The sequence below is a fragment of the Cervus canadensis genome, chromosome 9 (assembly GCF_019320065.1).
Source record: "Cervus canadensis isolate Bull #8, Minnesota chromosome 9, ASM1932006v1, whole genome shotgun sequence".
In the NCBI taxonomy this organism is placed as follows: domain Eukaryota; kingdom Metazoa; phylum Chordata; class Mammalia; order Artiodactyla; family Cervidae; genus Cervus; species Cervus canadensis.
This window is the reverse complement of record NC_057394.1, coordinates 33,593,248-33,606,467: the sequence shown is the minus strand read 5'-3', so window position 1 is coordinate 33,606,467 and position 13,220 is coordinate 33,593,248. Positions and strand designations below refer to the sequence as shown.

Sequence of the window (13,220 nt, the reverse complement as noted above, 5' to 3'; positions counted from 1 at the left end):
GGCAGGAACACCCATCAGCTTACCCACACCAGAGAGTAATTGTGATCATCACCTTTGTCACCTCGCCGGCCGCCAAGACCATTCGAATGGGGTGGGGAACGCTGCTTCTAGCCAGGTCAAAAGTCACAATTCCAACTTCATAGATTAGAGAATGAAAGCCAATCCAAGTGAAAGACGGGGTGGGATGCTGCGGACAAGATTGGCAGGAAAGACCAGGACGACGGGGCAGGGAGTTGAGGGCGCTAGATGGCCAGGTGAGTCCTGGACCCAGGGTACCCTGTCCTCCTTTGGCGCAGCCTTGTGTAGGAACGGGGCCGAAGTCATCTTAGTATCACAAGAAATTAAACATAGATACAGTCACGGCAGTGAGTGCCTACGGTTTATTTATGAGAGTGTAATCGAAGTTGAGAGCAATTTCAGAACACGCATTAAACAAAAATCTAATCAAAAGTTAGTTGAAGCGTCTTAAGGACATCATTACCTAGACCGACAGAAGGAGCGGGCCCCAGAACTAGGACTGGGTAAAAGAGGAAATTTAAAACGAATGGATGACTTAAACGTAGCAGATGCATTTTATGTTTGCTTTTCTTTTACCTTTCCTACTCCACCTCCGCCTGGATTTCCTGAGAGGCTGAAATGCAAACACAGCACGATTTCCCCACTCTCTCCAACTTATTTTGACATTATTTAAAAGATTCCACTCAACGACTGGTGCAGGAATTCGCTTGAAGTTCTGCTCTTCAGAACCAGAAAACTTTGAAAGGTTAACTACCACTGAGTAGCAAGCCTTAGCACCCTCTCCAGGAGGACATTTGTTTGCTTGTTTGTTTCTTCATGTTAAAGGTATCCTTAGAGTTATTTGACAGTTAAAGGTATCTTAGAATAGTCTTATTATTCCTTGGGACAGTACACAGATTCACTTACCAGATAGCAAGACATTTCTTGTTTTGCACAGTTTCCTACTACATAAAATAGGAAACTCTGCAAAGCCTGTATTTTCATGATCTGTTTTATTAACATAATATTGTCTTCTCTTTATTTGGTAAAGATTTTACTTAATACAGAACAAATGCTTAGGTTCTTATTACATACATTGATCATCATTATATAATACAAATATATTTGCAACATTTCCGTTTGGGGCTGACTTTTAAAAAAAACAGCCTTTGTAAATCTGTTTATTTGTTCATTCCTGGTTTTCCAACAATGAGATCTGGTCACATTTTTCTATAAAATAACATTTTTTAAAAATGCATTTTATTTAAAACTTTGATGACATTTCAAATTAATAACAAATCAATTTTGATGGAAGAGATCTATTTTTAAAAATACCTCTAATGCTTTTTTTTTTTTTAAATTAACTTTAAAATCACAGCTTTTAAAATGTACTCTTCTTTTTTTTTTAACATCAAGCATTTTGTTTCACAGATTTGCCGGTGAAATTAAAAAGATTTGGCTAAAGTGGGATGACTTCAGAAGATATAAGCCTAGCTATTAAGAAACTTGATACATTTGGCATCTGATCTAGTCCCAGGTCACCAATAGGGAATCTCTAATCCCTCCAGAGCAGTAGGTGGCACACTACAGTTCCAAATGAACAGAGGCATTTGACACCATGGCTGGACAGATCAGTGGATGGTTTTTATTTATGTTAACCTCCGGAGAAAAGTTATTTAGTTACAACATCTTCTTAGAAACGTTTTTTTTTTTTTTTAGGCTAGAACAATACATGTAAACCTCCAAATGCCTCTGCCCCTGAATCCTGATTCAAATATTTTGAAGGTGCCTGGCTATTACCTTCCACCACTCTGAAGTGAGGGCTGTGCTTGAAGAGATTCTGCAGTTAGAAGAGAGAGAGAAAAAAAAAAAAAAAAAACTTTGATAAACACAGACAACTAATATAGAATTCATTTTATTCAAGAGCACCGCTTTCACATGAGTTATCTGAAAGTGAATTCTGATTCAGCAGAAAAATACATCATTCTCATCCTTTCCCCTCTTTTTGTGCCCACCCCCCCCCAACTTAAACATCCTCCCCTTCCCTGTATTTTTGGTTGAATTGAGTCTCATTTGTTGACTGGCTCTACTGGGACTTGGCCCAGTAGAAACACAAAAACGCACCCAAATCATAAAACTGTTCTTCTTTCAGTTATGTTTTATTTGTAAGTGTACTGGGACATATCTCTCTGTTGTATTTTGGTGCACAAAAGTGGTTCTGATAAGGGAGGAGGGAAAGATAATAGAGCAAAGACATAACCAAGGAAAAGGCTCAGCAGACATTGATGGACAGGTAGATCAATCCGTGAGGCATTTCAGGATTAACACTGGCAGTTTGTAACCACTGTGTGAGTGTGTGCGTTCAAGAAAATATTTACAGTAATCTTCCTTTTTTCCTTTTCCTCTAAATACAAGAATATGACAAGAATGTTGTGTTTTCGGTGAAAACAGGCAGTCGACTGTGAAATCACACTATCCACAAAACGGTCTATCAGAAAGCTAGCCCAGTTTAGTGCTCAGTTTCAAATGCATAGAATGTTTGCGCTGCAAACAATGATATACAACATAATTAAATAAATAATGCCTAACCAGAGTGAGATCTAGTTGTGTTTCTTCCTGCACCTTTCAGATCATGCATGGTTTCAGTCTTGTTTCTTTTTTTATCTGTTCTCACTTTTTTAGTTCTTACTAAAGGATGGTAATAAACCATCTCCACCCAATCAAGATCAAGGGTGTCTTGTGCACCAAGCAGGCATTTAACCTAACCACCTTCAATTGTTTTCTTTTTAATCCATAAGCAGTTCATAAAGTACCTTGATTATTACTATGAAATACTATACATGATTTTCTATTTGGGAGACTGATAGTGCAAATTAAAGTTCTTGCTACCCAACATTTATCCCCAGCAATAAATTACTTTTGGATAGTAATAATAATGAAACAGTTGTTCTGCTTCCCCCCCCTCCCAACATGCAGACCCTTTTGAAATAAATGGAGGGCTTTAAACCTGTCTTTCTCTCATCTGGGATTTTAGCTGATTTTCTCACAGCCAAGTCCTGCTCCAAGTGAAAGCAGAAACTTCTCACTATTTCAATGATTTCCTGTTCTCCAAAAGAGAAGGAAAGGGGACCTAGAAGAGTAAGATGGGTCTTGATCTGTGGAGAAAACGGGTCAGAGTATCTCTCCTACTGTCTGCCACCCCATCAATCTATTTGAATCAATAGAGAGGAAAAAAAACAAACAGTAGTTTAAAATAAGCCACTTAGGAAAATAAATGAAAGGGCAAGCAAGTTCTATGAGTGGAGGGAAAAGCTTATTTTGAAATGGTCTGTTTTCTAGATCTTAGCAATAAGAGCGCATATAGAAAGAGAAAAACCTGGCTTAAACTGTTTTATTTTCCTAAATAAATATTTATTTCAGAGCCTCTAAAATTCTGCTTTTTAGTCAGCTCTCTCCCTAAAGACCCTCACCGACCAATCAGGCCACAGGAGTATATAGGCTGGGTCACTGGAAAACTTGGACTTCACCTAAACAAGCAGCCACTCCCGCCTCCTTCCTTTCAGCTGGGCTCCCACTGCCTTTCTGGCAATGGAGAGGAGTCATCGGAGGAGTCTTATCGAAAAAGAAAAAATAAATCAAAGAGGGTTTGGATGGGGTGTAAGACTAAGAGAGAAAATTAAACACAGTGACAGAACAACTAGCTTTGCTACCCAGAATTTCACCTTCGGGTTCGTCTGGTTTTTTTGGTCTTTGACTCAGTTCATGTGCTTAAGGTTGGGGCGGTGGTAATAATCGTGCGTGGTGCTCTTTTTTCCTCTTCCTTAAGAGTTGTGGGGGGAGGAGGGTGGAATGAAGCTGCAGAATACGGCTCTCTGGAGTTACATTTCTAAAGTATTTTTTTCTTTGCTTTTGTTCTGTTTTGTTTTAGTTTGTCTTTATTTGTCTAGTTTTTGGTGGTTGGTAGGTTTTTTGTACATTGTTCCTTGGTCCCCAGGAGATTCTGATAAGTGTCTCTGGTCAAAAACAGTCCATTTCCCTACCCTTCCCGTCTCCCCCCCCGCCCCTCACCCCCAGAACCATCCTGCTCCTCAAACCCCCTTCTCCAGTCTCCTCTTTCCTTCCCCCTACTCCCCCTCCCCCAAATGCTCCCCCTTCACCTCCACACTACTCTCCCGCTTACACACCGGGCACCCAGTCTTTTAGGCTGGGGAGGGTAAGGACGGGGAGAGCAGAGGGGAGGTGGAGAAGGAGCGCTCGAGGAGGGACTTCTCAAATGCAAGCAGGATAACGGCCGCTCTAAATCCGGGGGAGTGGGGGTGATGGTGGTAAGCAGGCTCGGGGAAGGCCCCCCCTCCCGGCGAAATGCCCCTTCGGCTCCCAGCTCTGCCCCGCCCGGTCCCTCCCATCTCCCCCTCAGTAAGTGGCGGAGAATTTCATCCGCTTCTGCTTCTGTCTCTGGTTGCAAAACCACACCCGCACCACGTTCTTTTTGAGGTCCAGTTTCTCAGCGATGGCGGCGATCTTCTCGGATGAGGGCCGGGGCTGCACGGCGAAGTAGGCCTCGAGGGAGCGCTTCTCGGGCGCGGCGATGGAAGTCCGCTTGCGCTTCTTCTCGCCGCCGTTGAAGAGCTCGGGCTTGTTCATTTTCTCGCGCTGCGCGCCCTCGGCCTCCTCCAACCACGCCTGCAAGATGGGCTTGAGCGCGATCATGTTGTTGTGCGAGAGCGTGAGCGACTCGAACCTGCAGATGGTGCTCTGGCTGAGTGAGCCCACGCCCGGGATCTTGAGGTTGGCCAGCGCCGAGCCCACGTCGGCCTGCGTCACGCCCAGCTTGATGCGCCGCTGCTTGAAGCGCTCGGCGAACGCCTCGAGCTCGCGCGGGTCCGTGTCCGAGTCGCAGATGGACGCCAGGCCCGCCGCGCCCACCACGGCCGCCGCCGCCGACGCCGCCGCCACCTGCCCGGCCGCTGCCGCCGCCGCCGCCGCCGCCGCGCCGTGGTGGGCCGCCGCCGCCACCAGCCCCGGGTGCGGCAGCCCCGACGGCATGTTCATGGCGGCCGCCGCCGCCGGGTGCGACAGGTGGCCCAGGCCGTGCATGTGCGGGTGCGGGTGCGCCGAGCCGCCCAGCAGCCCGCCGCCCGGGCCCCCGCCGCCGCCCCCCGGGCCGCCGCCGCCGCCGCCCCCGGGGCCGCCGCCGCCGCCTCCGGGGCCGCCGCCGCCGCCGCCCCCCGGGCCGCCGCCCCCCGGGCCGTCGTGGGCGCCGCCGCCCGCCGCGCTTGCGCCGCCCGCGCCGGCCATGAGCGCGAGCGAGGGCGACGAGATGTGATCCAGCAGGTCGCCGGGCTCGAGCGCCTGGTGGTGGTGGTGGTGGTGATGGTGGTGCGCGAGCGGCACGGTGGACGTGGACGTGCAGGGCACGCTGTTCATCGTGTGGTACGTGGCGTCCGGCTTGAACGGGTGGCTCTTGCCCTGGGACACGGCGATGTCCACGGCCGCCAGCGCCTCGGCCCGCGCCAACAGCGTTTCGTCTAGGCTGGCGAAGAGGTTGCTCTGCAGCTGCAGGCGACACAAACCAAACCAAAAAACAAAACAAAAAAACAACAACAACACAAAACCAAAAAAAAAAAAAAAAAAAGCAAAAACACGGAACAAAACCACACAAGCCGGAAAGCACAGCGAGCCAAAGGCAACACACAAAGCAACCAAAATAATAACAACGGGAGTGGGGATAGTGGAGACCGGGAAAGACAGAATAGGGACACATTGGGGACGAGATAGGGGGTCAGACGAGAAGGGACGGGCGTGTGCGGAGAGGGGGGCAGATGCAGAGGAGAGAGGGACATGGGGACACATTCCGGGGACGGGCGTGAAAGACGAAAAAGGAGGGGGAAAGAAGAAGAAATGAAGATGTAACTCGCAGCCGGGGACCGTGTCACGCACCCGAACACGCACAGAGACCGCCTTTCCAAGGCATGAAATCAACAGAGAAAGTGGAGGGAAGTCGAGAGACCTGGTCCCAGCGCTCCCCACTCCGATCGCCGGCGCCCGACACGGAGGCGGAGGCGACGGGAACCCGACATTAAGCGCCACGGTACAAAGCCTGCCTCGCAGCGGGATTCTTCTAAAAATCCCCGCCCGCGAATCCCCGCACCGGGATCTGTGCACATATCAGTACCCGACATGCAGCGTCTCGGAGACGGGGAGGGGGCGGGCGCGCGGGCCGGGTCCGCGGGCTTGGGGCGCTTACCGGCGGCGTGGGCAGGCAGGCCCGCCGGATGGCCTCGGAGCTGGAGTGCAGCGACGGGTACTTGTGCTCAGGGAGCGTGGGGTGCATGGCAAAGTGAGGCTGCTTGCTGTTCATGGACATCATCTTGATGGTTTAGCATGTAAATCCACAACTCCGAAAGTCCGCGGGAAAGTGCGCACGCCGGCTCCCCCGGCCTCGCTTCGGAGGCTGCAGCCGCGGCGTCTGGCGGCGCGGAGGCGGCGCAAGCGCCGGGGGCCGCTGCTGCTTCTGCCGCCGCCGCTCTCGCCTCGCGCTCCCTTTGACCGCGCAGATCGCCGCGCACCGGCCTCGCGATCCCACTTCTCCGCGAGCTCTAGCCCCGTGCGCCGACGGGATGCACTCCTCTTACACCTGAGCCCCAGTTCTCGCGGCCGGTCCGGGGAGCTCTCGCGAGAGCTCGCGGGCCAGCGGTGCTGACAGGCATCAGCTGTCTCCGTCTGTCTGATGCGCGCTCTCCCTCTCGGCGGCGCCGTGCGTCTGCGCGCGCGCGCGCGCTCGCCGGGCCGCGACCGGCGCGTGGGAGCCGCTCTTATAGTGACCACCAGCTAGGACAGCGCAGGTGATGCACCTGTAGCTACCCGGACATGCGCACTGCACGCCTCACCTTTCCCATCGCGGGTCTGGAGAAGATCAAAAGGGCCAGCTATTGTCTGAGGGTAGGCACCTTTTAGGGGGGAGAAAGACAAGATGCTCGCTGGCCCCTAGATGGTTTCCCTCCCTCCTCCGAGCCCAGACCCAGACTGCTAGCCCTGAATATATGCGCATCACTCGGGCACACCTTCTCTCGGGGACGTCTAACAAGCTGTTATATAATGTATACAACTGAGCATTTGTATGTTAAATTATGCCCGCGCGTTCCTCTGTATACAGTATAAATAACACAGAAATGCAGAAGGTGCTGTCTTTTGCTGCAAGAACCTGTTTCTTTTCATGGTTTATAAATAGGTTCCTGGAGAATAATCGCGGTGACAGACATTTGTTTGAAGCAGTCAGCTGGTATTGATTTCCATATAATTTAATTTCCTCCGCACACTTCGTTGTTGTTGCTGCGACTATAACTGTATCAGGCACCGACAGTGACAGCCACTTAGGAGCCACAAGGAGCGTGTGCGTTCTACCAGGGAACGGCTGTTGAAATGAAATTGTGAATTTCTCTTATTGTTTGTCTGCTTTAACCGTGTACAAACCCACATTTCAAACGAGCTCCGGGTGATCTGAGGCTTCTTGTAATCAAAAGGAAAAATAGTTTACAGGGTGTAGTTGGGATCCTTACCTCGCTTCAGCGTACACACACACACACACACGCACACACACACACTCACACACACTTCATGTTGGAAACTCCAGGAAAAGGAAATCGCTTCAGAGAAAAGGGAATAAGATATTGAAGAGAACTTTATTTTCCTTTACATCGTGTTGGACTGTTTGCCTCTTTCTCTATGCATCTATCTATAGATAGATGTATATACACACACTTTTTTTTTCTTCAATAGGAGACAGAATCAAGCCAGTTTATAGAAAAGCATGATTAAAAAAATTAATTCAAATCAATTTAAAAGAACCGGACTCAAGCTCTGTTCCAGCCTTTAATTATTTTTATTTTTTTATTATTATGAAATCAAGACGTAAGAGGGATAAATCAATTAGCCAACCTGCTATATGGCTCTTATGTGGCAGACAGATCAAGGGGCTCCCGGGGGAACCCAGTTCAGGTGCCCGAGTCCCCAGGGGCTCAGCGCTTGCCCAGGGTGACAATAACAGCCCAGATGTTATCGCATCTGCGGCGAGAGAGCTGGAGAGTGGCAAGGGGCTGCTTGTGGGAGGCAGAGATCAGATAGATAATCTTTCTGGTCTGTCTCACACCAAGGAGATCTGTATTTCCACCAAAGATTAGATTCATTTCTATAAGCCTAATTTGCGTTCGCGTGGATCTCTGGATAAACGCGAGCGTGTTTAGAGGACCCATTCAGTACTCACATTCCAAAAACAGCCCACAGGCGTCACCAGGGCTTTTTTCCTCTCTTTCTTTTCTTTTCTCGCTACCTTTCTCTCTCCCCCACCCCCTTGCAGCTCGAGAGGGGAGTAAGAAGGATGCTCACTTGCTAGTGTGAGAAGGAACCTTGTTTTCATCCATTACGCTGTCCCCTGGGACTGCTAAATGCAACTTTATCTCTACGGGGAAAGGACGGCGAGCAGGACATCGCTGGAGGGAGCGAGTGCGTCTATGGTACTCGTCGCACCGGGCGTCCAGGCTTAACTTAATCCTTCCTGACACCTAGGGCGGCGGTTCGCGAGGGAGGGGGTGGGTGCGGAGGGTGGGGTGGAGGAAAGGCCCCGCAGAGGAGGAGCGCCTAGATCCTGTCTCCCCCTCCCCCCAGGGAAACAGTGGCTTTTAGGGACCCCAAAGAATGCAGGGGGGAAACAGAAATTTAAATAGCTACACTACATGGACTATACGGTTTGGGGCTCCGTGGACCTTGCGTTAGGCGGGGGGCGGGGGGGGGGGGCACCTGAGTCCCCGAAGCCCATCTCAGTTTACCTTCCAATTCTGAGAGGGTACCAACTAACCCACTGGTAAGTCCCTGGCCTGAGGGCAAGAGTTCACCATCTTGTTGAGACTCCTCCTAGTTCACTTGAGTGAACTGGCCCAGTTGGGGGTGGGGAGGGGGGGCAGATCTTTGCCCAGAGTATCTCACTTTTCTCCAGGGTTGGGTACAATTACCAAGTCCCTACCCACCCCTCCCAGTAATGGATTGGAAGCCCATTTAGAGCACATCTGTGTGTACCCTGGCACTTAGGAAAATGCCCCATAGAAGAATACATGTGTGTAAGAAGGAAGAGAAGGCAGATGGGGAGGGGCGGGAGCAAAAGGAAGTTCAGCAAGCCAGGGTCATTGGGGTGGGGGGCGGTGAGGAGGGGGGCCAGAGGGAAGATCACTGAAGTGGTCTCCTCTCTACCTAAAAAGGGATGCAGATTCGAACAGAAGGGCCTGCTGTCCCCAGGTAGAGCTGCGTATCTTGATTCCAGACAGCTCTTTCTCCGAAATCATTTATTTCATCCCTCCCTCATTTACTTTCTACCCTACCTTCCTTCCTCAAATACTTGCTGAGCACCCATCTTGGCCAGGGCAAGACACTGGAGATTAAATGAAGTATAAAAGTCAGGTATCTGCCCTCTGGGCAGTCTATGATAGTGGGGTAGCTACAGGTGAAGGGGTGTTTTTCTGTGGTCCAGGGCAAGACCAAGGTGCAAAAAGAGGGAGTTGGTGGGGGATGATGCTTGGGAAAATTAACCTGCCAGCTCCCTGCCGGGCCTCAGTTCCAGGCTAGAGAGTGGGAGATGGTGGTGGATCTGCAGGCAGTTCCTTGGCTCTTATCAAGCCTTTCCCTAGTGCCCCAGAGCAGTGAAAAGAAAGGGTGGCCAACTGGGGCTGAGTCCACCCATGTCACTGCTTTGTTTTCCAGGTTTGGCGAGTGCAGTGACTGGATGGCCCATGCCTGAACTAGTGATACCCTCATGGGACCAGAGCCCTGGCATAGAATTCTGGGCAGGGTTGTTTCCTCCCCCCCACCCCCCTGTTTAATGACCAGCACAGATTCCCTCCTTCCCCATCTCATAGCTTTGCATTTTATCAAGAGGGAGGTAATGAATGCACAGCTATTGATTTCCGAGGAATTTCTGCCCCCAGGGACAGGGAGTCTATCATCTGGATCAGAGACACATTTCTTTCCCTCATTAATTAATTTTCTCCTCCTTCTTTGGCAGGCCCCACTTCACGTTTCCTTTGGCAGCGCCTCTTTCTCCAACTCAGGGAGCAGACGTTGGTCGGTGGGAGTGAACACCGGGGGGAGAGAAGCGGCGCGAGGGAGGGACCAGCCGGGGGTGAATGCCCCCGCCTTTGACCACCCCGCCCGCTCCACAGCTGCCACTCGCGGGGCAGCCTTTCTCTCTCCGGAGGAGCGCGGGGACAACCTGCCCCTACCCACCCCCACCGCCCCACCCCCGCTGGGGTTGAACCCGATTTATTAATCCACATTCAGAGACAGGGATGGGGGTGGGGGCGGTCCTGAGGGATGTCCACTGAAGTGAGTGGAGATTCTGTGTGTATAAGTGGAGGAGGTCGGACCCCACGTTCTTGCCCGAACCCGGGGAGCTGGGCCAACCTGCAAGCCTGGGCGGCCCCAGAGGGAGCTCTGCTCCTCGCAGATCCGGGGCGCCCCGTTTCCTCTGGGCTCCTGCCCAGAAACTCGGCCCATTCACTGTGCAGCCGGCGCCCTGCGCGGGGGAAAGTCGCCAGAGCCGGGAGTTGGCCGGCTTCCGAGGCCTCCTGGGTTGTCTTCAGCGATGAGGCTGAACTGGTCAGCAGGGAAGTAGCAGGCCTAGAATTGGGGGGTGGGGATCGGTCGTTGGAGGAGGGAATGCACTTGGGCGTCAGACCCCCTTCCCCTCCGACACCGTCTGTCCGAAGGGTGGGGAGGAGGAGGGACTCCGGCCGGACTTTCGCTTCCCCTCCGGGCGGCGGTGTGAGCGCCAAGGCTGGGCTGCTCTGACCTTGGGCCTCTCCACCCCTCGCGCATTCCGGCCCAGCCCTCCCGCGGGGTAGGGCTGGGCTCCCGGCCCGCCCAGCCCGTTCTGCCCGCCAGGCCGTCCTGTGCCATCCCCGAGGCCCAGCCCAGCTCAAGGCGCGAGTCCACCGCCAGGCTCTCGTACGTTTCCCGAAGGCCTCTTCCTTCCTTTTCCACCTCCTCTCCCACCCGCACCCTGGCCGCTTGTCCCGCTCGGTCCCAAAAGGCCGTGGGTGAGTTATTGAGGCCAGTGGTGATCAGCTCCTGTAAAGCTCCGAGCTAGGACCCGCGGCGGAGGTTCTCAAGGAAGCCGATGGATAACCCACTGCTTTCATTCATCTGGCCTTTTAATTCAAAGGCAACGTCCGTTGGGAACTTTGCGACCACCCCACTCCCTGATACACTTGCGACCTGGGTGATGAGGCAGTAAAGTTCACATTACTCTTGGCCGTTACATTTGTAGATATCTACATTCGTAGATATATACCTCCACCCTAACCCCTCTGTGGACTTAAACCCACCTACCTTGTGAAAGCCCTAAGGATGATGCATGACCACGGCTCCGTCCTGACAGGGGCCGGCCTCCCCCGCCCGCTAGTTGCCAGAACCAGTTTCGCTGTCCGAGTGACAAGGGTGGGACCGCTAAGCTTGGTCACGGGGCCCCTGGGGTTTAGGTCCCAAAGGAAGCAGAGCTCCCCCGCCCCGGCCCATTCCGAAAAGGGAGATCGCGCTGGTCAGAGAAGGGGCTTCGAGATCTCCTGGTTAATTAAGAACAGCAACAAACCCATCAACTCTACAGCAGACACCCGCTTCCCTGACCCCACGCGACGAGATGGAAGTTGTGTCGCCTTCCTGTCCCCGGAGAGCCGCCGGCGCAGCGCTCCTACCCGAACGCGCGCTCGCGCGAGCTAAAAGATACCAGAGGACCCCCCAGCCCCCAGCGAGTGCGGTTCCGGGGACGGAGAGACGAGCGCCCATCGCACTCCGCAGGCTAGGCTCTGCCTGCGGGAGCGGGATCCCCAGGAGGGTCCCAACGCCGCGGAGCAGAGCGCTAAGCCGAGTGCTCACGCCGAGGTGCGGAGCTGGGTCCTGCCGCCCGGCTCCAACGCTCGCCCGCGCCGTCGTCAGCCGCCCCTCCTCCCCGCCGCCTGCACAAATCAAAGCCCCTTGCGAGGGACTGGGAAATAGTTGCCTTGTCATGTAACACATTGCCCTGATTTATTATAAAATTTTAACGAAATCATGCATATTTTAACAGCCTTTAATCACTGCATGAAAATTTAATTCATGGACTGTAGCGCGTTTAAATAAATGAAGTGTTAATTCATTAGGATTAATTAATTTGTTAAAGGATTGTGTGCAAGGTTAAGGTGGAAAGAAAACTCTTTGTTGGTTTCGCGTCTTAATCGCCAGGTTTCGCGAGTAGTAATAAAATGAAAGGAATCCTCAGCCCGGGTCCCTTCTTTGGGTGGAGCCTGAACGGGAGCCTCTGAGAGCGCCCTCAAGAGCGCGGGAAACTCGAGCTGGAGGGGCGCGGGCAGGTCTGTTGTCCCGGGAGCGTTGGGGAGGTGGGGGAGCGTCACTGGCTTCGAGAATCCGGGAAGGAGGGGTTCGCCGGAACCAGAGGAAAGCAAGCGGGATCGCAGCCCAGACTAACGGGCCAGACCTCACCTCCCCGCCCCCAGCACAAAGATGACCCGGTGAGTGAAGCGAGGTCGCGCCTTCTGGCCCTCGGAGCGCCAAGCCTCGGCTTAATGGATAGATGATGGCCCAGTCCTGCCACCTCCTGAGGCTTCCAGCGCCCAGGGAGTCACAGTCTCGCCGGCAGGCCGCCGGTTCTGGCGGCGAGGGCGAGCCTGGAGTCTCAGGGGACGCTCAGAGAGAGGAGGCGGACCAAAGCCAAACTTGACAGTGCAGGCTGAAGCAATCGGGAAGCCTTTGTCCAACAGGAGCCCTATTAGGGTTCCTTCAGCACCTCTTCTGAGACGTCTGAGAAATAGGCGCCCACTTGCAGGATAGCGGATACACACGCAGAAGTAGATGTTCTCTTCTGCATCAAGCTCTTATCCATCCTTAAAGACCCAATACAAGTAGCACTTCGGAAGCCATCAGCTTTCCTCTCTGCTCCAGGCTATCCCCGGTGCAGACACTTTTGTACTCACCAATTTTATAGAAGAATTAAAGTGGGCCAGACCTAGGTCCTCCTTGGTATATGTCTATGTGAAATCCTTGCCCTAGGGTATGGGATCTTTACATCCTCAAATTATGTGTCACACTAGGCGCACACTTCTACACACTTGGTTAATCCAACTAACATTAGAGAGGATCGACTCCCTGTTAAGACAAATCAGACCTAGGAATGTACCTAGTTT

At 52.5% G+C, this 13,220-nt stretch overlaps 1 protein-coding gene across 1 annotated transcript; it reads right to left on the bottom strand.

Moving 5' to 3' along the window:
- Window positions 1-2,055: 2,055 nt before the first annotated feature.
- Window positions 2,056-6,602, bottom strand: POU4F1 (POU class 4 homeobox 1). The gene is made up of 2 exons (XM_043477983.1): window positions 6,245-6,602; window positions 2,056-5,553 (listed from the first exon to the last, which is right to left on the bottom strand). The coding sequence occupies exons 1-2, from the start codon at window positions 6,365-6,367 to the stop codon at window positions 4,411-4,413; spliced, it is 1,266 nt and encodes a 421-aa protein (XP_043333918.1). The 5' UTR covers window positions 6,368-6,602; the 3' UTR covers window positions 2,056-4,410.
- Between the last annotated feature and the right edge of the window lie 6,618 nt (window positions 6,603-13,220).

Coding starts and splice junctions, on each gene's coding strand:
- POU4F1 (XM_043477983.1), bottom strand. CDS start 6,367: ATGATGTCCATGAACAGCAAGCAGCCTCACTTTGCCATGCACCCCACG. Junction 5,554..6,244: donor CCTGCCTGCCCACGCCGCCG/GTAAGCGCCCCA, acceptor TGTCGCCTGCAG/CTGCAGAGCAACCTCTTCGC.